General features: G+C 45.2%; 1 protein-coding gene across 1 annotated transcript in view; it reads right to left on the bottom strand.

Annotated features, from left to right (window-relative positions):
* LOC106815761 (ATP-binding cassette sub-family A member 5-like) overlaps window positions 1-26,040 on the bottom strand; it is a gene marked incomplete at its 3' end in the record, with an annotated part of 59,677 nt that extends 33,637 nt beyond the window's left edge. The window contains exons 1-8 of the mRNA XM_014820268.1: window positions 25,796-26,040; window positions 24,424-24,605; window positions 24,090-24,202; window positions 23,464-23,687; window positions 15,637-15,814; window positions 14,555-14,707; window positions 13,173-13,320; window positions 153-368 (exon numbers count right to left, since the gene is read on the bottom strand). Of these exons, the coding sequence (XP_014675754.1) occupies window positions 153-368; window positions 13,173-13,320; window positions 14,555-14,707; window positions 15,637-15,814; window positions 23,464-23,687; window positions 24,090-24,202; window positions 24,424-24,605; window positions 25,796-26,040 (1,459 nt within the window). The remainder of the gene's footprint in view (window positions 1-152; window positions 369-13,172; window positions 13,321-14,554; window positions 14,708-15,636; window positions 15,815-23,463; window positions 23,688-24,089; window positions 24,203-24,423; window positions 24,606-25,795) is intronic.

Below are 26,040 nucleotides of genomic sequence, written 5' to 3'. Positions count from 1 at the left end.
ACAATCAAGACTTGCATCATGAACCCAGCTAATATAACCTAATAATATAAGCTAATAATGTAATACCCTAACACACTACATAATATAGTACTAGTAGCATAACTTAGTGCATGACTAACGAGACCGATATCAGCCAAACAGATTTATCGAACCTTTGAAACTCTTGCTGACATTCACGATCCGGATTGCCGCCTTATCTTTTAGTTCATCAGAGATTGGCTCGATGTCTCTGTCAAAGTTGGCCGCGTCGGTGTAGTCCACGGCGGGGACATCTCTCAGCAGGCTGCTAGTCTCTCCTGGCCTCACGGATGGGAACCAGTACGATCGCTTCAGGCAGAACAATGGATGCAGCCTCTGTCCATACTCGCCTAGAGAAAAAAGAGTGCAGTTTTTTTTCGAGGGCTCTTTTTTCTAAGTGGCCAAAATTCTCGGGGGCTACTTTTGACATTTCGATGGCTATACTTTTTAATCGTAAAATTTATGTAATTATTGCCTTCCCAATTTGCCTTATGGTTCTCGAGTTTCCACTGGAACAGTCGGAAATTTTACTCTCATAATACGCATGATAAAATTACCCTCGATCATCATCAATATTTCAGGGGCGATTTCGAACCTAATGAGGGCAAATTCGCCCGCCGTCCCAGTGCATTTTATTCGCTGGTCCATGCCAACAAGAAATGGGGAAGAAATGTTTGTATCTATTGTAGTATTCTGCTATCACACAATGATTGCTCTAATTGTTATGTTCAAACAGTTGCATTGTGGGAAGGTTCTCTTGGAATAAATGGCTGACCAGCGAGGTTAACAAACATAATCTGTCGTGTACATTATTGGCCTAAGTGGTTAAATCCATAATCATCAGCAGTTATTACATTGGCGACGAGGTGAACGACGCACCCACGCTCGTTTCGAAACTATGGGAGACGAATTCGGTGGTAAGAGAGGCATTCAGCCGTTTGAATGCTACACGCGGACCCCGGCTACAGTAGGCACACCGGCTGGTGCACGATGCTGAGGGCATTGATTGTCTTGCTGATGGGAAAGGACCTAATAGTTGAAGACTTGATGGAAGGAATGCAGCAGCATATCCGCGCACCGAGACCATTACGCTCAGAGAAGGAGAGCACCTTGCGTTGTTACACTTAACTGGCCCACTGAGGTGCAACGACATTTTCGCCACTCTTACACGCAGAAGGGGGGAGGTGAAGCGACTATCACCCCCATGTGTAACAGCACATGAACAGGTATTTCCGTGCCGCAGGTGAACGTGCCGTAACGCACGACAAATTGTTTAACACTGGCAGAGCCAATCAAGGGCGAGACATTCCAGCCAATTTTCTACTAGACCTGCGCAAACTTCAATGACTGCTAACTGACGGGAGCGCGACACAGAAAACCACATATCGTGATGGCCCTGCTTGTGGCGATGTAACATCACCGTACACTAAGAGCGTAGGCTCCTGAAGAGGAAGGGGAAGAACTGACTCTGGCCGTGCACCTGATCTTTCGCCTGCCCAGTGTGAGAAGAATAGAGAGGGGTAGATGGGCGCCCAACACCACAGTGGCTGGTGCAACAGGGGAGAGACAGTGTGAACACAAGTGAGCTTCGGGTGCGCAAGTCAGGTAAGTGCAGTAGTGGCTAGTGCCGTAACAGCAAGGGAGTGCCCGTAAACAAGCAACAGGTAACGCGCTACAGATGCGGTACTGAAGGAGACATTCATGGCAGTGACCCCAGTGCGGCCCGGCGCAAACGGCAAGAAGTGACAAGTTGCCAAAAAATGGACCACTTTCTTCAAAGTTTGCAAATCTAAGCAGTGTGAATGCCGTGCATACTGATGGGAGTGCAGCAAGAGTGAGAACACCGGCGACCAAACAAAGGCTAGGTACCATTTAAAATACGGTGACAATCAAACACGGGGCGAGTGAAAGTACAATGTGGCGTGGCGTGCCATTGCACATGTTGGTGAAGACTGTCGGGAGCCAGTGTCAACCGGTCAATAGACAAGGAGAAACGTGGACAGATTTGAAAAGTCATGGCGTCATATTGTGTTCTGCCAGTACTGGCGCACACCCGCCGAAATCACTTTTGCAATATGGGTGCACAGAGCCATTGAAACGATCGAACATTTAAATCTGAAGTTTCAATAGGAGACAGCAAAAAGTGACGAAGAGCGGTCTTTGTTGTGATCGACGCCAAGGGTATTCCTTATTAGGTCTAAACAGGCGCACGAGCTAGCAGGTCCTGAAGATACATGGAAGATATATAACCTCGTTGGTGTCTCAGATATCACCACACTCGGAGTTCGCTAACTCCGCGGCGATTGAAGGCGAAACAAACTTTGAAGAACGGAAGTTTAATGGGATGCATTAACGAGGGTGTGGGCAAACTCTAAGTCACCAGGTAGAGTTAAACACTGATCCTTCGGTTAAACCGGTTGCTCAGCGCTGTACGCCGAACACACATTGGACTGAGGAAAAGGTAGAGAAGAAAAATAGAGGCACGTGTAGAGGACGGACATAATAGAGCCAGTGAGGAACGCGACAGAGTGGGTCACTCCTACGGTAATAGTGCCGCGAAAGCGAACGACGACATAAGAATTTGCGTGACATGAGACGCGTCAACCAGGCAGTAATGCGTGAACGCACCCGAATACCGCACTACTGAAAAGCTGGCTACAACGATATGAACAAAAGTAAGGGTATTCTCGAAGTTCGATCTGACGTGGGATATATCATCAGTTAGAACTGCACGCCTGACTCACGGAAGCCTTACGAACATTTTGGACGCAGCGTAGGTCCTATACAGGTACAAGCGTTTAATGTTCGGAATTAACGTGGCATCCGATAATATTCCAGAACGAAGATCCGCAAGGTGGTGCAGGGAATCCCCGGTGTCGGGCGAATAAAAGTCGCGCCCGATAATATTGCGTGCGACGCACAGAACTGTAGAGGAACACTATGATAGTGTAACCAAGTTACTCGAGAGACTTAGAAATGCGGCTGGCTGACGTGCATTGGCAGAAATGCGAGTTGTTTGCAAATCTAGAGTTGGTATTTGATGGACACAATAGCTGTCAGAAAGGGAGTAAATCCTGATCCCGGGAGAAAGGTAAAAGCGGTCGCGGAAGCACGAGAACAGGCGAATGCATAGGCGAACTAAGAAGGCTTTCTCGGTCTCGTGGAACTACAGCGCCAGGTATATACCTAACTTCGGCGACAGCTGCCGAAGCCACTGCGTAGACTGACTCGGAAGTAGGCGAAACGCATTTGTGGGTTTGGGCGAGGAACAGAGACAGTACATTCATAGCTCTGAACAGACACAAACATTGAGCAATGCCGAGACCTCTGGGCAGCTTCGACGTACATGCAAAGACAATTGTCATTGCATACGCAACGCGTAGTTCGAGTGCAGTGGAGAGACCTATTCAGCGAGACAGAGCGAGAAGCTGCTGCCAGCTTGTATGGAGTGCGAGAAATTCGATTCATACGTGTATGGTTGAAATTCGACGTTGGCTGACGACCCACAAGCCGTTAGAGGTAATCTACTCGCCAAAGTCAAAACGCGCATAGTGCTCGATCGAGAGATGGGTCCTCCGTCTACAACGCGTATGAGTTCGCAGTGTACACAGTGGCCGGAACTAAGATGATAGCGGAGCCCGCTTTCGCGGTCCTGTTGAAAACAGATGAGCACCCGACGCAAACAGGCTGTGAAAGAGGCCGGAAGAATATGTAAGATTCGTCGGCAATGAAGCAACTTCCCAGGCATGACCACCGAGAAGTGCGAGGAGGTAGCAGCCAAGAACAATCGAACTGACACACGTTCGAAATGCCATCGAGACGGGCGCAGTGGGAACGCCGCACTGTGCCAATATTTACCTGTGTGGTGAAGGAACTGTGCACCATTGGTCAAACATCGTGATGCGAGACCAGAAATGGTAATCCCGGTAGAGTTTGCGTGCCAAAGGTAACTGCCATTGCTCATGAAGGTCATGTGGGGATGTCGCGGCACAAAACTGCCGCTCCGCACAAAAGTGTGGTGGCCAGGTCTGGACAAGAGATGTAGAGAAATTTGTCGCGAGCCTGTCAAGCGAGTCAGCTAGTAGCTAGACGCGCACGCCGACGGACCAGTATTGCGCAACCGAACTGCACCGCGGGATAGTGCAAGACTTAGCGCCATCGACCTACTAGGACGCGGATGCCCGACAGGAGAATATTGTATTTTGTCGTTCGTAGATTACTACTTCCAAGATAGCTGATTGAAGCGGAGATCAGCGATATCAGTGACCGCGAAGCGCATGATCGAGGCTGGTTAAGTAAGATGTTTGCAAGTCACGGACTTACGCGTTCACGCTTCACACCAGCGACAACGGACCACCAGTTTAGAGGAGCACGAGACATTCGTGAATTCTTGTCGAGATGAACAACAAGATGCCTATCCGAAGGTCACGCCATGTTGGGGGCCAGCACAGGCCGAATGCCGTGAAGTGGAACGCCCAAACCGGCTCCATGTTGAAAAAGCATGAAGATCTGCGCACGGCGTGAAGGCAAAAACTGGCGAAACGGAGTTATGACGATACCTCGCGATCTTATTAGTCAGTCAAATATATGAAAATTATTGGCGTATCCTGGAACAAAATTGCAAGCAGTTAGGTTTTTATTGTTGGAAGTGTTGATTTAGACGCCTACCTAAACTTCAATATGCAAAATCGCCCAAAATCGACCAACAGGGAAACTGGCCTAATGTAGCATAAATCCAACAATGGCCGCCATTTTTCAAGTTTGAGGCTAGTTTGTCCTTAGATAGTTACAGGAGCTAAGAGCCAAAAAATCCAAGATGAATGTTGTGGCAAGCTTTTTTGACAAAAACAGCATGAAAATTGCGATATGACGGTAAGTTTAGATTGTACATTCAGAGGAGATCGGTACCGCATCTGCCATCCGGCCATGGTATCTGGGCGCCATCTGAATTTAAAAATGGCCACCATTCGAAAACATCCGACATTATTACTTTATATTTCAGCCTAATATTCAATCATAGCAGCATGATCTTGGTGTTCCTAAACCAACATTATCGGGTGCAAGAAAACCCATTACAATCAAAACCCTTATCGGTCGGTGGGCGGCCATCTTAGATATTCAAAATGGCCGGCCATTCAAATCTATTATCTTTCATATTTCAGACCTAATATTCAACATAGAAACAAAGATCTTGGTGTCTAAACCAACCATTATCGGGATCAAAGACAACCCATTGCAATCCGAAATCAATTATCGTCGGTGCGCCATTCTTGGATTTCAAAAATTGGCCGCCATCCCAAATCTATTTATCTTCTCATATTTCAGCTAAATATTCAACCTAAAAACATTAGATCTTGGTGTTCTAAACAACACTATCGGGGTCAAGGAAAACCCATTACAATCAAAAATCATTATGCGGTCGTGGCCCCGCCATCTTGTATTTTAAAATGGCCGCCATTTCAAATCCAAGTATCTTTCATAGTTTCAGCTAATATTCAACATAGATACTATGATCTTGGTGTCTACACCAACCATTATCGGGGTCAAGAAAACGGCATTTACAATCAAAATCATTATCGGGGTCGAGTGGCCGCCATCTTGTATTTTCAAAATGGCCGCATTCAAATCCATTAGATCTTTCATATTTTCAGCTAATATTCACCATAGAACTAGATCTTTGGTGTCTAAACCACCTTAAATCGGGGTCAAGAAACCCATTACAATTAAAATCATTATCAGTCCGGTGGCGGCCATGCTAGGAATTTCAAAATGGCCGCCATTCAAATTCGTGACCATAACGTCATAACATAGATATGATGCCCATTACAATGGCGAATCTTCAAGGAACGGCCTATACGCGACTGCTGGACACTTCACTCATTAATATCGCTGACAATGGTGATCACAACATACGGATCTATGGACGGGCGCCGAGTACCTTCCATGGAAAGGGGATAGATTCTGTGCTTCAAGGCCGCAGGAATCGAACAAAAACATGTTGTACCAAGAATAAACTTGCCATGAGAGTGGCTTTACTGCTAATGCTAAGAAATTGTGGTCAAGTAGCTACAGAAGAAAATGCTATCAGCAGATGCTTCAGTTTAGCTGTATAGAAAATTGGTACGCGAATCATCAGTTGCAATTGATGAGTGCCAGAGAACTTGACACCTTGTTGGCAAAGTATCTTGGGCCATGTGAGATCAAATCGGCTAGTTTGTCGGGTATGATGCAGGCAGTTTACAGATGTGGGTTCATACTGGAAAGCCATCTATGCCATTTCCTTGATAGATATGGACCTAACTGATTTGAGTTAACTCTTCACTCTTCACTTTGTTGCTGAGGAGATTAAGGCGATATGGACTGTGCATTGTCATCACCTTTGATCAACACACCAACTGTGGTGAAAGGCAAAGAACGCGATCAATAAACAAAGGGAGAATGAAGGAAGTGACCCTCAAGAGGATAGAGCTGCAATTTGTGCAGAATTTCACTCCATCACTGAAGTTTCCTTGCAGCAATCGACATGTGATGAAAATCATCTGGGCGTATACAGATGTGTTGGAATCGTTTATGCGGACATCCAGTTGAACGCACGTGTTAAGCAAGAAAAGCATATGCACAGAGCTAATACGTGGCCCATGCTTCTGATGGATGCTTCTCTAAGCCCTGGTGGTGGCTCGCAAAGAGCAATATGGCATCTCTTTTTCCCTAGCTGGATGGAATCAGAGATCAACAAAATCCTGACGTGGACATTTTAATGGCCGTTCGTTTAAAGAAGCTCTTGAGACGTTTGACACCCTTCTTAGAAACTCTTGATGAGAAATAACCACTTGACCCTGCTGATGAGAGCTAACACAACGTAGCTATAAGACAAATGGAGCAGAAAAACACAAGATCGAAGGCAAGAGTCCAACAGGCAAATTGTGGGTCCAATAGTATGAAGCATGGTTTTGATCTCGCTGCGGTTGTGATTACTCAAAAGTGCCTTCGCACAGGACACATGCAATGCTCTACTAAGTAGCCTCCCGAAGATGCTTCCATTCTATGGGCCAGGCAACCTGGACACGTCGCCACTATGGCGAAATCTGTGTATATCTCACATACAAGATAGATTGGATCTCCAAACACATGTCAAAACCAAGATTATTCAAACAAATTATGATTCAGGACCTAATTGGTTGTCCGCAGGACTGATCGTTCTTGGGGCAGTACTACCACGCAGATTCTAGTAAATAGAGCCGTAGCTAAAATGCGATCATTGAAGACAACCGGTGGTGCTTTACGTGAGGCGAGGTCATGCATGATAGATCAGCGAACCGGCTGGCTCTTGGGCAATGCCTGTTTGCATCTGAAATAAATTGAAATGATGGCAGAGAATTAACAGGAATCAATACAGTACGAGTGGACAACATTAAGACATGACAACATGCCCGGAAAAGCTAAGAGACCAGAAAGATGCTGAGCCGGGATTCCCCCCCTTTGGCGGCCCCCCCAAAACGGTTTTTTCAAGCATACAGATCCATTTGGGAAATAGCGAGGATCTTTACGGAAATAGCCATAGGAGTAAGTGAGACAGATCTGCCAATCCACATAAAGCAGTAAGAATGGGGAAGAGTATAGATTAGTCAAATGGAAGACAGGATGCAATTTCAGTTTTTCATTTCGGAAGAAAGACCAGGTGGAAACACGTCAGAAGGTGTTGTCATCGAATGGAGAGAAGGTCTCAAGTTGACTCATTCAAACTTCCTATTTCAGAAGTTGGTGATTATAGGGCCAAGCAACAATGACTGTAGTCTTGATTGAGTTACTCAAGTATGAGCTGTCAGCACATCGCACCTGCTCTTCTTTGAACCGGAAGGTGTTTGAAACGAGAGGGCCAAATAAGCCACAGCTTGCAGATGCATTTGCAAAAATAATATCAAATGAACAACCAGCAAAGCCGAGCAGAACGGCAGAGTTCACAGTGTCTTGAGATGTGCGTCTCTGATTTATCGACTACCCTGGTAAGGGTGAAACATTTGATATGATTACAGTGAAATACTGTGACTCATCTTAACAACCACTCAACAATCCATATTGTCATTTTGATGGATACAGTGGTACCGTCAACTAAAGAGGTAACTCATCAGAGGCGGTCAAAGGGAGTTGTTGGCCCTAAGGTGCAGCATTCAACTGGCCACATGGCCACTGAAATCAAAGAAGGAACATTTCCTCACAAATTCCAGAGAATAAACAGAGACTTCATTGAACTTCTCAGTGAAAGAATGGCAATGCAATGGGAATCAGAACCCTCCAGGCAGCGATGCCGACGCGGGGGTGTGGCCGCTTTACTCCATTAGCAAAGACAGCCATTGACCCCATCATGCACAGCTGGCCATTACACATGTCATTGGAGAGGAGCACTGAACATTCTAATATTACTGTTTGGTCATCGAATGCCAGATCCAATGTTCCAGGTTTCTCATATTTTTAGGTCAGGAAAAACCGACAACAAAGTATTCTATTGGAACATTCATTTTGATACAAAAAGGTTTGGTGATGAGGTTTGTCGTGCTCTACCTTTCATACATCGCCAATTTCTGAGATGTGACCTGACCTCCGTCTGTTTGGATATTGGGAAAGCAGGAGCTGCCCTCGAAGAAAGCACAGAATAAGATAAGCTGTTCATAAAACAAGCACAAAGGTGTTTTCAATAGAATTAGACTGCGCTGACAAAATTCGTGGAAGATGGAGAACGCATTGATGTCTGCTTAGTGGAGGGTTTAACTAACGTGACCTTTGGATTCCACTGTGGCAAGAGGAAGTTTTAAGTGAAAAAGTTCTAAAAGTATCAAAGTATGGATGTTCAACAAGATGATGACACCAAGATCAAGTGATTTCTATGTTGAATATTTAGCTGAAATATGACAGATAATGGATTTTGAATTGGCGGCCCCATTTTGAAATCAGCAAGATGGCCCGCTACCGACTGATAATGATTTTGTGTTGTAATGGGTTTCCTTTGAACCGCCTAATAATGGTTGGTTCAGACACCGAGGATCATGTTTCTATGTCGAATATTAGCTGACATTAGGAACTATAAAAGATAGATGGATTTTGAATGGCGGCGCATTTTGAAATCCAAGATGGCGGCGCAACGCACCGCGTAATGGTTTAGATATCGTAATAGGTTTGTTGACACTCCGATAATGTTGGTTTAGACACCAAGATCATGTTTTCTTATGTTAAATATGTAGCTGAGAATATGAAAGATCATACGAATTTGAAGTGGCGGCCAGTTTGAACATCTAAGATGGCCGCCACCGGACGAACGATAAGGGTTTTGATCTGTGTATATGAGTTTCTTGACCCACCGATAATGTTGGTTTAGACCCAAGATCATGATTCTAGGTTGAATATTAGCTGAAATACTGAAAGATAATAGATTTGGATGGCGGCGCATTTTAAAATTCAAGAGGGCGGCCATAGCGAACCGATAATATTTTGAATTGTAATGGGTTTTCTTGACCCCGAGATAAAATGTTGCGTTTCAAGACACCAAAATCTTGTGTTCGTATGGGTGAATATTAGCTGTAAATTATGAAAGATAATAGATTTCGGATGGCGGCCATTTTTAAAATTCAAGATGGCGGGCCATGGAGCTCAATAATGATTTTGATTGTAATGGGTTTCTTTGACCCCGTAATGTTGGTTCAGACACCGCAAGATCTGTTTCTATGTTGAATATTAAGCTGAATAACTGTAAGATAATGGGGATTTTGATACGGTGGCCATTTAGTTAAATTGCAAGATGGCGGCCCGAGGATACCATGCCGATGGAGATGGTACCCCGATCTCCTATGAATTGTACATATCTTGAAAGCTACGCTTTATGCCAATTTTCCATGCTTGTTCAAAAAGGTGCAGCACATTCATCTGCACTTTTTGGCCTCTTAGCTCGCTGTACTGATCTAGGACAAACTACAGCCTCAACTTGAAAATGGCGGCCAATTTAGGATTTTATGCTAATTAGCCAGTTTCCCGTGGTCCGCGCATTTTTGGCCGGATTTTGCATATGATAGTTTAGGAGGGTCCTAATCAACAACTTCCCAACAAATAAAAAGCCTACTGTTGCAATTTGGTTCGCGGCGGTATTTCAATATATTGAACTGGACTATATCGCACAACTGCCGCACAGCGTTACTGGGGAATAACCGCCAGGCGACTTGTTTTTCGCAGATGCAATTCGGGTCGCAAACTTCCAGAACTGCCGTTCAATTCCGGCGCGAACGACGGGAAATAGGACAGAGACTGCGGAGAAAGAGAGGAGGAATAAATCTAGCGGCCGACGCCCAGAGAAACGCCTAGGAGAGCGACATAGCACGGGGTGACACCGCGTTGTGGTCGACAGAAGTAAAGTCGATAAACTTACAACAGAACTTCAAACGCGACCAGTAACATGCGTTGTGGAGAAAAAGGGAAACAGCGTTGGTGATCGAGGTCACCACAGAATACGTGACATACAAACGAAACATCACAGAGGTGAAGAAATCGTCACCACGGCAGGAGGTACAACGCAAGGAGCCGAAAACAACGCCTTGCATGACGTTGCGCCAACCGTTGTGAGTATGGTTGGCATGAGACTAGTTGGCAAATGTTGGCCTGGCATAACGTTGGGCCCACACGTTTTGGCGTATAGTTGGCATGGTCATGGTCCGGCAGTGGTTAGCTACATGCAGCGATGGGCAACGTTTGGCGTATGGTTGGGTAGTGGAAATTGGTACTCAGTGAAGACAAATTTTAAACTATATACATATATACATATTGGCTGAGAGAGGCGCGCAGAGATAGAGAGAGAGAGAGAGAGAGAGAGAGAGAGAGAGAAGAGAGAGAGCACTAGAGACAGGAGAGAGAGTGGAGAGAGAGCGAGAACAGGAGAAGAATGAGCGGGGAGAGTGTGTTGAGGATGGATGGGAGGGAGAAGGAAATTTGGAGAAGGGGGGAAGGAGGTCGAAAAGGGGAAAGGAGGTATATATATAGAGCGAGATCGAAGAGGAACATGACGAGAGAGAAAGAGAACGCGCACACGAAAGAGAAGAGAGAGAGAGTGTGTGTGCGCGCGTGTGTGTGTGTGTGTACGTGTGTATGTGTGTTGATGACAGAGAGAAAGAGGTGTGGCCGTGTTGTCTCTGTGTGTGTCGACCAGAGAGAGAGAGAGAGAACCGAGGGAGTGTGTATGTGTCAGAGAGAGAGAGAGAGAGGGGGGTGTGTGTGTGCGCGCGCGTGTGTGTGTGAGAGAGAGAACATGAGAGGGAGTGTGTATGTGTCTGAGAGAGAGAGAGAGAGGTGTGTGTGTGTGTGTGTGTGTGTGTGTGTGTGTGTGTGTGTGTGTGAGAGAGAGAGAGGGGTGTGCGCGTTTGAGTTGTGTGTGTGACGGAAAGAGAGAGAGAGAGAGAGAGAGAACCAGAGAGGGAGTGTGTATGTGTCAGGAGAGAGAGAGAGAGAGAGAGAGAGAGAGAGAGAGGTGTGCGCGCTCGTGTGTGTGAGTGAGAGAAAGAGAGAGAGCGAGATGCGTGCGCGCGCGTGTGTGTGCGTGTGTGTGTGTGTGCGCGCGTGTGTGTGTGTGAGGAAGCGAGAGAGAGAACCGAAGAGGGAGTGCATGTATCAGCGAGATAGAGAGAGGTGTGCGTGTTTGTGTTGTGTGTGTGACAGAGAGAGAGAGAGAGAGAGAGAGAGAGAGAGAGAACCAGAGAGGGAATGTGTATGTGCCAGAGAGAGAGAGAGAGAGAGAGAGAGAGAGAGAGAGCGCGCGCGCTGCGCGCGTGTGTGTGTGTGTGAGTGTGAGAGAGAGAACCAGAGAGGGAGTGTGTATGTGTCAGAGAGAGAGAGAGAGAGAGAGCGAAAGAGAGAGATAGGTGTGCGCGCGTGTGTGTGTATGTGAGAGAGAGAGAGAACTAAAGAGGGAGTGTTTGAGGGGGACATCAACCTTGGCACGCTGAGCTGTCAGACGTTGGGCCAACGTTGGCCAGCCGAGCAAAAATCCGTTGGGCCAACGTTGGCAAAATGACGTTGGGCCACGTTGGCAATATGACGTTGGGCCAAGTTGTGCCAACTTGGCCCAACGTCATATTGGGGCTGAGCAAAAAGCCGTTGGGCCAACGTTGGCTGTCTGACGTTGGGCCAACGTTTTTCAATATGACGTTGGACAACGTTGGCACGTTGAGCAAAAAGACGTTGGATCAACGTTGGCTGTCTGACGTTGGGCCAGCATTGGCAATATGATGTTGGGCCAACGCTGGCTGACTGCTGTTGGGCCAACGTCGGGCCAATGTCGGGCCACCGTTGGGCCAATGTTGGCTGCCAACGTTGGCCAACGTTAGCACGCTGAGCAAAAGACGTTGGATCAACGTTGCTGGCTGACGTTGGGCCAACGTTGGCAATATGACGTTGGGCCAACGTTGGCTGACTGCCGTTGGGCCAACGTTGGCTGCCAACGTTGGGCCCAACGTTGGCACGCTGAGCAAAAAGACGTTGGATCAACGTTGGCAGCCAACGTTGGCCCAACGTTAGCATAAGCTAAAGACAGCCGTTGGCCCAACGTTGGCCCAACGTCAGCATGTTATCTGGGACTGTTCTGACCACTTTACACACATCTCGAGATCCTCGGTGATTCTCTGATTATCTGTTAGAAAACCTGGCTATTTATGCCATGTTTCGGGTACCACGTGATCTCAGTATAGTACTACGCGTTTAACAGTGTAGGCTAATTAGTCTACGAAATACGTCTAGCCTTGGTCATCCTGACCACTGTCGCCATTTTCAACGAGAGGGGGGAGGGTGTATTTTTATCCTACCCGGATCTACGTACCTGGCGGTACCAGTGATTGTCGCCTAATCTTAATTTTATTTACGATATCAGCTTGGCGGCTGCTCTACAGCTAGAAAAGGGGAGGGGTTTATCTGACCACTGATCTAGTCTCGATATAAATGCGGCAAGTAACGTGGTTGCCCCGCTGCGCGGCGCGTCGGCGTCGCGCGATCTATATTGTAATCACTTTCGCTTTATTACAATCTTGGTGCGCCTAAAACTTCCCGTGGTATCCTAAAATTTCTAAATGAAAACAAACGTATTGCATCTGAAAAATCAAAATCCCACAGCTTCTCGCCCTACGCACCTGGAATGATGTTTTCAAAGTAAGCAGCCAGCAGCAGGTAAATCAGCGTATCAACAGCCATCATGATGAGACAGTTGGAGAACGGAAATATTCCCTCATTCACATTGTCCAGATTCACGCCTCCGGATGTCGTCTCCAGGAGGACAGCCTGGCATAGAGGAAAAACAACAGCAAAGATAAAGGTTTACATTTAAGGTGCCTATGTGCTTCACCAACACAACCAAGTTTCGTTATTATTTTTAAGTATTATTATGTGCGTTGTATCGTACAATAAACATTTCCATAGTCAACTATATGTACGATCAGGAGTGAATAAAAACTTGTTGTTATTCATGCCAGGCCCGTCGGAGCCGCTACGGTTGGTACAGGATTGACCGTACCACTTTTCAGCCTAAAAAAAGAAGAAAAAAGGAAAAGAAAAAAAAGAGAGATAGAGAGGGAGAAGAAAAGAAGAGAAAGGAGAGAGCGAGAGGGAAAAGAAAAGAGAAGAGAAAAGAAGAGAGAAGGTGGGAGGGTGAAAAATGTCATGATCATAGGCTGATCGTAGGCTTATCACCAGCTTAATGGAAGAACACGAGCATCGAAGTGACTTTGCCTTTTTTCCATTATTATGAAACGCATTATCACATAAACCGAAGAACAGCATATATGCCACAAAACTTTTTCATCCAATCGCAAATCTTAAAAATAATATCCTCAAGAAAGTGATATATTAAGCTCGCCACCTGACCGTGAAACCTCCTATTTATAGGTTAGGGTTAGCAGCTTGACCTCAATTTCTATTTAATGAAGAGTAATTTGTCCTTTCCTGCAGTACAATGAAAGGATAAAAAAAATCACTTTAAAGTGTGCTAAATTGCATGATTTGCACCCCCAATTCAAAAAAAGTTCTTACCGAGGGAGGGGGATACCCTCCCTCACACACCCTCCCCCGCTCGATCGCTCCGCTCCCTCGCATCGTTTCCTGTCCCGTAAACAAATTTATAAAATCTGGTCACCCTGACTGCCCCTCCGAACCCCGCTGGGGGTTTCACCCCCAGACCGCCACTAAAACCGTACCACTTTAAAATTTCTTCCGACGGGCCTGATTCATGCCTGATATGTACTATGTATAAATGTATTTTTGAGAATGTAGTTTTGTCATGACAGTGTATCAGAATGAGATGATGGGATATTTATCGCTACACATGCATGCACCCACGCACACACGCACGCACGTGGGGGAAGACACCTGCGCACACACACGGACCCACGCACACATGCAGTGCATTAGTAGTAACCACTTGACGACCTATTAACCTACGTAAAAAATGTGACTCCAGTCGACAAGAGCGATGGGTTACCAAGTTTACAAGTTACAATGTACAAGTTGCCATAGTTACCTGATCGATGGCGAGCGTGAGAGCGACGGGAGAGAGGAGGCAGAGGAGCCAACGCACAGTGACTGACACGCCGGGAACAAACTTCACAACAAAGTAGAGCATCGAGAAGATGATTGTCGCAAAGCTTCCGAAGGCTCCAGCCGTCTTTCCTTTCTGCCACGGCGATGAAACAAACACGGGCAGAATTTCAATTACTCTATGCTTCTGAGCAAGACAACTACGCCCTCCTTGAAGATTGTTGCTAGAAGGTTTAAGCCCTTGCAGTGGGTTTCACATGGGTACACCATGTTGCCGACCTTGCGGCATTTCCTATTTAATTGAGCAACGTATTTAGAACAGCCCTAAGGCATAACTGACTGTGTAGAGCTACCCACCATTTGCTCCAGATAGCTAGGTCAATTGTTTTTATGATAAGGCTAATGTTACCTTGGACTTAATACTCGATTTTAGGGCAGCACGGCAAGTTAGAGGGACATCAAGCCCAAACTTTCCCTTCAAATAAGGAGAATCGAGGCAACTGGGTTGCTATCAACCCTTTTTATGTCTGACAGAGAGAGTTATACATGCGCAACAAGGAATTTATAGAAAAGGGCATGGAGGTTTTCCATGTAGGGCAGCCAGGGCAGTTTATTGGTGTGGCTATCGGCCAGCCTTTCGAGGAGCCAGGTTAAGTAATTTCACTATGGCACTTGCCGTCGATGCCGTGGTGAAATTCGAGAGCAGAAAAATCACTGATGTATTAGATTTCCTCAAAGTTAGGCAGATTGTAAACTGTACTTTGTACCGCAATCCCCCACAAGTTTGCTTGGCAAAGGGAGCCAAATATTTAACCAAGGAGAAAAAGAAAGTAGGTCCTGTCACATGTTATCACATTTTTGTTTACCTGTAGCACACTCATGTAAACGAACAATAAACATGAATAGGCACACAAGTAATCATAACAAATAATTCAAATTCACCTAATTACATGATTTCATACGACAAAACAAAATCTGATGACATTATTCGAAACAATAAACACCAACAAAAAGATTTAATTGCACAAAAGTGGGGCAGGGGCAGCTCGTAGAAGATGCACTCACGTGAAGGAATGGAGTCAGCATAAAGGAGAAGGTGATGATCGACATTCCGTAGAGCAACAGAGCGATGAACATCAGAATGAACGAGCTGCCGGGGAACAGACGAGCATACTTGGCAATCAGTTCCATGATGAAACAGATGACTGTGATGATGACCATGTACACAATCGTCCACGACAACCTGTCAATAAATTCAGGTCGGGCAATTGTGTAATGAGAGTCGATCGAGAAGACAGTAAGCTACAGCTATAAGCTGTTATATATCTCGTGTTCTTGAGACATTCGAATAAAGATTCCAACGACTGTCTTACTTGTTACATAATATATTGTTCATATAAACTTGAATCACACAGACGCAGTTACAACAGCGTGTATAGTCTAGTAGTAGGTCTCAGGAGAGAGATAGTGAATATAGAAATAAGTTGTGGATATAGAAATCAGTTAACCCTAACCATAACCCGAATCCTAACGCTATCTTTAATTCTAAAATAAAATGAAAGTGTCAATGACACTGTAGCTCACCACAAAAAAGGACACAAATGAGTGAGTGAGAAGTAGTCAGTTTTAATCGAGCAACCATCGACGTACAGTCTAGAAACGAAGAGTATATATGGGAGAACTCCCATTATATACTCTTGATAATTATATGTGTAATTTTTTATGTGAAAGTCTGAGATGTGGGCGAGTGATGGCGTTACACCTATAAATGATCGCCATTTAACGTTTTTATAATATTCAGATTTAGGACCTGCATAGTAGTGGAGCTCCCGATGTGTAACGTGTAAGATTGTGAGGATACGCTTATTCCACGTAGCTGCTATATACCACGTGACAATGGTGTTTCCTTGCCCATAACACAACTTTTGTCAAAGGTTGGTTGCATGGAAGTGTTTACTTCGTATGAGTTTTTCTAGGCGGTAGCACACGGTTGCCATCTGTATATCGCAATAATAATTTATAAACCAAAATGATTCACAATTTGTGACAGTAGATGGCGCTATACCCACTTTGATGTTTCTTAGCGATGGCGTTCGAAATAAATAGGTTATGCTGCGTTCCGACATGTTTTGTAAAACTTTACTCTAATATAGACGTTTTATCGGCGTGGAGAGAAAATACCAATTTTGCATTAAAGATATTATCAATGAAATCTTGTAAAACGAACCAGACGAGTGTGACACCACAGACTGTTATCTGCGTGTCTATATAATATGCTATATAATTGCCAAAACCTACATAATTTGCATAATTTATATATCAAAACCCCTGTAATACGTTTTGGGGCCAGCCCTTATTCATTCACATACCAAAAATGAGCAAAATCCGTTGAACCTGAATTGACTAATGGCAATTTCCATTTTTGCCAAAAAATTGCCGTGGCTCGAAAGTACTTCGACTGGCGTGCTCCAAAATAGGACGTTCAAACCTCTCCCATAGCAGTAACAACGATACCCAATTTCAAACATGTGGGTCAAACGGTTCCTGTGTTATCGTTGACCGTAGCCAAATGTTGACGGAAGGACGGACGGACGTACGACGGACGACGACCCATGGCAACAGCTCATCTTGACGATGTCAAGGTGAGCTAACAAAATTAGCCAAAAATAATAAACAATAAAATAAATAAGAGACAAAATTAGCCAATCAAAGCCGTCCCCTAGCGGATCACTATCTCTCCCTTGTGCAAAATTCATAGTTTAGAGTCTCGCCATAAAGCCGTGTTCACACGATCATGATTTGGCTCGAGCCAAATGGGCTAGATTTGCACGGCGGCCAAATTTGGCTCGGGCCTAATTGAGTCGGCGCGTTCACGACGTACGCAAGTAGGGGGAGGTAAATACTGTCTGTCAAATTCAAATTCAAATTCAAATAAATTTTATTGCACAAATATCTCACAGATACTTTGGCAGTAATGTCGCGAGATGGCGTTGTGTACGATTTAGAGTGTTTACTTACGTTCCGAGTTCAATTATCAATCTTGAAAACGTGCATCCCGATCAAATTTGTCGAATTTTTATATTGTTTTGGACTTTATTTCGTCGAATTAGACGTTTGACACTCGCAGCATCTACCGCTCAACCGATTCTACCGCTCTACCTCTCACCGAAAACTGGTGCTAAAATTTGGCTCGGGCCAAAATCGTCCGTGTGAACGCTCGGCTCGAGCCAAATCTGGCACGGGCCTAATTAGGCTCGGGCCAAAATCGTCCGTGTGAACGCTCGGCTCGAGCCAAATCTGGCACGGGCCTAATTAGGCTCGGGCCAAAAACGTCCGTGTAAACGCGCCTTTTTAAGTCTCCCCTCCTCGACTAGTGGCGCCACCTCTTGGGCGTACAAAGAATAAACATTACTTTAACGTTTTGCAATTATCTTACATCTCCCTCCCTTACAAGATCGTACTAGAATGCATAACTATAACATAGCAACATTGAACAGTATGTTACTAAACGAACATCAGTATACTCGTATACAGTATTGAATTACGACCGTTATGGGAGGTCTTACACGTAGTCACTAAATCGTACAGGTGGTTTCCTGTTACGTCCAGACCTTCGAACTGGTTCAGGAAAGTCTTCAGACGTGACATTCATTATATTGTCACTGTTGTCATTCATGACAATAGGATTGTCATCTGCACAGTCAGTCAGGGTTTCGAGTGTTGATGGTACTTCAACGGGCGACTGGATGGGTGGCAATGCAGTTACTGCCTTCTCGTAGATCTCCGGCTCTGTAGCTTTATGAGTATTCGTCTCTGGAGTGATTGGCGGTCATTTCGACGTTCCTGCAGTTGGTACCGTGGTTGGCGGGAATCTACGTCTCAGCATAATTCGATTTCTCACAGTCAGTAGGCCTGATGAAAGACGGATAACATACTTTCGATTCTTGAGGTTACGCTCTTGCACCACACCGTATTTATCCCATCTTCTGTTACACCTGTTCTGTACTAAGACAGGATCACCTACACTGAGGACAGGTAGGGGTTTACCAGGACGGTATTTCTCAGCTTTCTGGCGTTCACTGGATATCAACTTATCATAGTCGGCTAGTTGTTTATGCCAGTCTTTGCTCAGGGCACTCTTGTGTGCTGGAATTACTTCATTCACCAGGTGTCCATATAGATGGACCGCAGGGGCTATCCCTGTACCCTTGTGGGGTGTATTCCTGATAGATAGCAGACCACGAGTCCACTTTTCAAAATCCACCTTACCATTCGTCACACAACTGCGTAGTAGGTGCTTTGCCTGTTTTACCGCATTTTCTGCGAACGCATTACTCTGCGGGTAATACGGGGATGAGGATATCCATGTCACTCCCTACATCACACAGATGTCCTGGAACACACTTGAGGGGAATGGTGGTCCATTATCAGTGTATAGCACTTCAGGCACTGCTGTGTCAGCGAATATCAGTCTTAGCTCGTGGATCGTGGAATTAGCATCTGTTGAGCGCATCTCACAAACTATGAACCAGCCAGATAGCCAGTCGGTGACTATTAGAAATGTGCGACCATCCCAATCAGCAAAGTCAGCGCTTATGAATTGGAACGCTCGCTTTGGGATTGGTAGGTGCATCATCGGTTCCTTTGGCTGGCTTGGTAGGTCCTCCTTACACTAGTTACAAGACTGAAAGAACTCTTCTATCATTGCATCAATGTGGGGCCAATATACTATGAGACTTGCCCTAGCCTTTGTAGCTTCTATACCTCTATGACCTGCATGAAGGTCCACCAGTGTTTGTTTTCTAAGACTGGTAGAGATCAACAGTCTTACGCCATGCAGTATAAAACCATCATCTGAGATCGACAGGTGTTCACGTAGGTTCCAGTATTCACTGATCGAGGCATCCAGGTCTCGCTTCTGGTCAGGAAATCCATTAAGTATTGTTTCCTCCAGTGTTTGGTACTCATTATCATGATCAGAGGCTTCTCTGATCAACTGGAGGTGAATAGGAACATCTGCTTTCTCCATGCAGGCTGTGCGGATTGCTCGTACGGTACGGAGTGTCTCTCGCTCCTCCTCCAGGTTTGTTTCGTCTGGCTCTTTTGTCGGATACCGAGAAAATGCTTCAGCCATCAAGTTGGTTTTACCATTGATGTATTCGACTTCCATGTCAAATTCATGTGCTTGCATTAGGCAACGTCGAAGCCTCGGGATAGTGACTTCGTCTAGTCGTCGATTGTTCGTCATCGATACAAGGGGTTAGTGATCTGTGTACACTTTGAACCTAGGTAACCCAACAAGGAACTTAGACGTCTTTCGTAATGCCCACGAGAGTGCTTTCATCTCAAATTCGATTGGCATGTACGTCTTCTCGAGTTTAGTTAGTGTACGGCTGCCCACCATGATTGGTTTCCATTCCTGGTTTCGTTGCTTCTGTTTCAGGACAAACCCAAAACCAGACTTGCACGCTGCATCGATGTATAACTTGATGGGCTCACCAGGCAAGTAGTATGCGAGCCTACCAGGTTGTACTAGCATTTCTTTGACTTCGCGGAATGCCTGTTTTTTATCCTCTGACATCTCAAACTTTTTGTCCGATTTTTTGAGTAGGTGTCGCAGGGGGCCAGTTCGCCTGCCAATTCTGGATCGTATGGCGACATTTGGTTGGCTAAACCATGAAAGGATCACATGTCTGTTATGCTTCTAGGCTCAGGAAATTCTCTGAGTGACTCTATCAGCGAAGGGCTAATGGCAAATCCATCTTTACTCACGATCACACCCGCAAACTCTATCTCTTGCTTCCTGAATACAAATTTCTTTTCGTTCAGTCTAATGTTCCTCTCACGACATTGCTCCAGGAACGCTCGGACATGTATAAGGTGGTCTTCATCATTCTTCCCATACACGAGGGAATCATCTGCCACTCTTACGATGTTGTCTAGGCCATGAAGGGATTCCAGCATGCGGCGGTTGTAGTGCTCTAAAATACTGTTTATTCCGAACGGCGCCCTCTCATACCTAAAACGTCCAAAGGGCGTTATGAACGTAGTCAAGTCCTTCGATTCCTCAGCAATTTCGAGTTGGTGGTACCCTTTCTGGGCATCAAATTTGATTTCGTGAACAGAGATGCTTCGTTGGCTTGAATGTTTTTAACTGTCTCCAGGACAGATGGTGACTCGTAGACCTCGCGCTTTGATAACTTATTCAGTGGCTTGAAGTTTACACATAGGCGGATGTCGTCCGAGTTCTTCTTTTGCTCCACCACTATAGGAAGCACCCAGTCTGTTGCTTTCGTCTGAGGTGTTATGATCCTAGCCTTCTGGAGGTGTTCTAGTTCTTTCTCTAATTTAGGCATCAGTGGGTATGACACACCATAGGATCTGGTGGCTTTGAACGGTACCGCTTTCTCTTCCAGAACAATCTTGACTTTTTTCTCCTTCACAGGGTTTTCTAAGGGACCAAAGACATCAGCAAATTCATCTATCAAGTCCTGTCGAGTTACCTGGCTTTCTGGTTTCTGGACCTGGCATGTGTCTGACCTAGCCTTCAGGAGATGCTTCGGCTTTACTGGTATCGGTGGTTTGTTAGACTTACTGACTGTGGATATCATAGCCTGTTCAGGCACCTGGACATTGTCAGGTTTCCGAGTTGTCTCAGTAGGTGGGTCTAGATTAAGCCTGACTATGTTTAGCTCGATTGGGGCATCCTTAAATAGGATTGTGCCACTAAGTCCAGGGAAGACAACAATACGTCGGGTGATAACGTTGCACCCAAAGGCAATGTCGGCTTGGAAATATCCACTTGGCTTCATTCGTACTCCACTAGCATTTACCGTAGCTTACATGTCTGCAGTTGGTGGACATAGGTTGTGAGGGTCTTCTTTCACCGACACAAGTTCGCTTTATGCAATGCAACACCAATCCGATCCTGTGTCAATGAGAGCCTTTACTTGGCTGTGGCCATTTTGTCCACGAATGGTAACTTTAACTAAGTCAACATTAGTGCTAATGGAGCAAATGATGCTTCCCATTAACGTCTTCTTTGGCTTGTCATGGTATGATGCTGGTTTCTTGCCAGAGTTTCTGCACATGCACTTTTGCAAAAAGGTTCGATTTACCACATGATTTGCATTTCTCCCCTTTTGCTGGGCAAGTGGCTCTGTCTCGGTGTTTCGGGTAACCACACTGGTTACACATCTCAGTTTCTTTTTCTCTATCATTCCGAGGGCAGTCTCTGGACTGTGCAGCTCTTCTGCTTCTGAACCGCCTCGGTTTATTTGGGTTCCTTTCCATTTCTCTGTAGATTCGGGTCACCCCAGAACTAGCAGAATATGTGAGCTGGGCCTCTGTCTCTGTGATATTTTCGTCTGCTTCCAGAATCTTTTGTGCATGCCTTTTCTACAGAAAGGTCAGCATCTCTCAGCATCTCTCGTCTTGCAGCTTCCTTTTCGGTGCAGAACACAAGTTTAGACAGAATGTGGTCGTCAATGGCTGCTTGTGCACATTGATTACAGAACCCTTTATCAAAGTTACATTCTTTTACCTTTTCCACCACTTCACTATGGAATATCACAATAGACTAGTGAGGCTTTTGATGTAAGTGATAAAATTGGTGTCGAGATGTCCACACATATTTTGTTGTCTCGATTAGGCTTGAAGTAACAGCCACAACTTCTTTAATGTCTTGTCGCTTTGCTGCAGGGAGCTGTAGTCGAAGAGCATCTACACGGTTGAATGTAGATGGTTTCATGACGGACGCGATGGCAATTTGCTGAGTTTCCTAATCAAACTCTTTGAGTTCGGCTTCCTTGGCGAAAGCAAGAAAAAATCGTTGCCAGCTCCTAAGATCAATGCTAGAAAAGGAGTCCATATCTAACTTTTCTGGACATAGTGTTTTCAGTAATGACCAGTTTACCTTCTTAACACGAGCATCTGGTAGGTTGCTCTGCTGCTAGACTGTCGCCTGCGTTTGCTGTGCCTGTTGGGTGATAATTGCAGCTAGCATCTGCAGTAGGTCGTTCTGCTATGGCACTGAATGCGGCTGTTCGCCAGTAGCACTATCAGCACTCATGTCCATCTGCATTCTTTCTTGAGCGTCTTCTCGAGCTGCCATCGTGTGAACAATAGCAATGCACGTATACAGTACGTTTTCCCGCCTTTATTACACGTGGTACTGGTAACACAGTTCCATCACCCGGTCTCCGTTCACTCAAGCTTGCTGGTTCGAAGATTATATCAAATCTCCTCTGCCTTGCAGCGCCATGTTATATATCTCGTGTTCTTGAGACATTAGAATAAAGATTCCAACGACTGTCTTACTTGTTACATAATATATTGTTCATATAAACTTGAATCACACAGACGCAGTTACAACAGCGTGTACAGTCTAGAGTCCCGCCATAAGTCCCCCTTCTCGACTAGTGGCGCCACTTCTTGAGCGTACAAAGAATAAACATTTCTTTAACGTTTTGCAATTATCTTACATAAGCGAGCGCAGAATATATGTATATATGTGTATATATATCTATATGCATAGTAGTTTAAGAAGAGCGTGACTTATCGGTATCATTGTATCATGCAGTTCTAAGACCGGGCTAATTTGCAGGGGAACAGTGCGTTGTTGCCTTTACATACTTGCTTAGCCCGCTTCACCTGCCAGCTTTCTGCGTTTGCCTTCTGTTTTATACATTTCTACTGCTAAAAGCTTTTGCGCACTGGATATAAACGAGTGCTTACACGCTTCCACTATTTGTAGTACATACAAGAATCTTACATCACGAAATAATTGAGAAAAATAGCTGATCTATTCACACACCCCACCCACACCAACCACATGAATGCCGCACAAATCATCGCCTCACCGAACCCCTGACGCAACAACAAGCCACGCACCAGAACGCCGCGTCCCTCATGCCCATCATTTTCATCGTCTCCTTGATCTTCATCTCCTTCTCGGTGACGAGCAGGACGAGCAGGAAGCTGACAAACGGAGCGAAGGCGATGACGAGGTAGATGGACGACAGCGACTGCATGTACGACACGTCCGGCGTATGACTCGGCTTCGGCATCATAAGTACGACGACGTCGCTCGTCGCCGCGGCGCGCCCCGTCTTCAACTGCCGTGCGACAATCAAAGGTAGAGGACCGACAATTAATGACACGTACGTAGCGTAGTGTAGCATTATGATCGTTGCCCCAAGGCGTGATCCGCAACGGTCGTCTTCTAGAATTAGCAACGAAACCCATTAACGACCCTATGCACCTAGAGGAAATGATAGGTAGTCCCCGCTAACTAATGTTGCGATACAGTGTGGTGAATATGCTGCTTAGAAACGAAGAGCTGTAAAGTTGATCATATGGTTTGTGTGCGTGGAAAATATGTATACACTAGCCTAGCTTGACCAACCTAGTACAAATATCGAATAAGAAGATATATCGTTCAGATAGGATAGCAAGCAGCACACTTGAGATCCGCTGCCTTTCCCGCACGTTTATACAATTTGATCACGAGAACTTACCTGAAGCAGTGTGGTATCCAGGACACCCTGGAGTAGACTAAACCCTGAATACAAATACCAATTGGCAGGACATTCTGGGATCGGTTTAGTTGACTGGTCACTTCGACAGACACCTGATGTGAACAACGAGCAAATGCATGAGGAGTTACACGAGGCAAAATAATTTGAGTTTTATGATTTCTATTGGCATATTTCAAGAAAAGATGACACGAGCCTTTCGCAGCTTGATATTCACAAAAGAATCAATTTTGTTAATGTACAGATATGCAAGATTGATTAGAGCGTATATATTACACGCTTCCACTCGCACTGACTGCTAAATTGTGACCATTACCTGGATTAGTGAAATCATTGTTGAGATCAATATATTGTCCTGGGGCCCGGATCGTGTACGTTGTATCAAGGAGGGGTCCATCGCTCGAGAATACTATACCCACAGACATCATACTGTGGTTGGCCTTGTAAGCGTTTTCTAGTTCCGCCTCGGTAGCAAAGAGTTCAAAGTACGGCGGGCTGCTAAAGAGAAAATGCTGCCTTCAGTATGTATGGGCTTAAAAATTATCATGTAGTGCTTGTACCATGTAGCAGCTACTGATCTTGTCTAAGACTGAATAAGCAATATGTAACAACAAACATTTATTCTCATTCAATTACAAATAATGAACGAAATAACACAACATATCACTGATGCTCATAGGGTCTCTGTCCCCCAGTGTACTGCCGGAACGTACCCTGGTCCCTGGTAACTATCTAGCTGATATGGTTAGGGTTAGGGTTAGGGTTAGGGAGTAGGCGTAGGCGACTCCCTAGCCTCGTTAGTGGAGTAGGCGAGGTACGGTCTGGCATATTAGATAGTAGTATTTAGTACCAGGGTACGTTCCGGTATACCGGACCGTACCCAGGATACGTTCCGGCAGTACCCTGGAGGGCATAGACCCTATCAGCATCACTGATGAGTGATGATACTACCCGCCAGTTGACTCCGATATTTCCACGTGTTTGATTTGAACCCCAATCAAACGATAATAAAAAATCTAAATGCTGATCTTTTTTTTAAACGTAATAATTGGTTATTGGAACCATAAGCCATAACGTTTTAGGCGGATTACTCCAGCATATTTTGCCGCGTGCAGATGAGAACATAATGCAAAGCAAACAGCTCCCATCTCACAGGCACTTGAAGCGTTTCAATAAAATATAATGCTAACTAAATACGAAATCTATTTACTACAAAATTCTTCATGTTTATATACTATAGGCCTACTCTCTTTCACCTATTATAGCCGATAGTTTCCTACCATTGCATTACCGGCTGCTCTCGCGGCATTGCTCTCGCGGCGCGACTGTTGCACGCTTACACTAATATATAGAGTAATACTTATATATGAGTGGTATATATATAAGGTTTTATATATATAAGGTTATATAAAGTTATATATATATAAGGTGTTATATTATACTTATATATTACTTACTCTATATATTAGTGTAAGCGTGCAACAGTCGCGCTGCGAGAGCAATGGCAGCCGGTAATGCAATGGTAGGAAACTATCGGCGATAATAGGTGAAAGAGAGTAGGCCTATAGTATAGAAACATTAAGAATTTTGTAGTAAATAGATTTCGTATTTAGTTAGCATTATATTTTATTGAAACGCTTCAAGTGCCTGTGTTCCATCTCTCCATCAAGAGCAGTGCGAGTCTGAACCTGTTCTGCACTCTAGCGAGTGTATCCATAGCAGCCACCATGAAGGCATTCACGGCGGTCGTATTCGGCGTCGCTCCATAGATGGACGTCAGCGGCCAGAAATCGGTGGTGTTGTAGAGGCTGGCAGAGGGGTAGCTGGGAATAACGGGCAGCTCATCGACCTTTTGTGTCAATCGCACTGCCACTAGGATGGCGATGAAGAAAAGTGGCGTTATGATCTCCTGTGAACGAACGAGAAACGCCAT

This window comes from Priapulus caudatus, unplaced genomic scaffold (assembly GCF_000485595.1).
Source record: "Priapulus caudatus unplaced genomic scaffold, Priapulus_caudatus-5.0.1 Scaffold1193, whole genome shotgun sequence".
Taxonomy (NCBI): domain Eukaryota; kingdom Metazoa; phylum Priapulida; class Priapulimorpha; order Priapulimorphida; family Priapulidae; genus Priapulus; species Priapulus caudatus.
The sequence above is the reverse complement of the archived record's forward strand: the minus strand, read 5'-3'. Positions and strand labels throughout refer to the sequence as shown.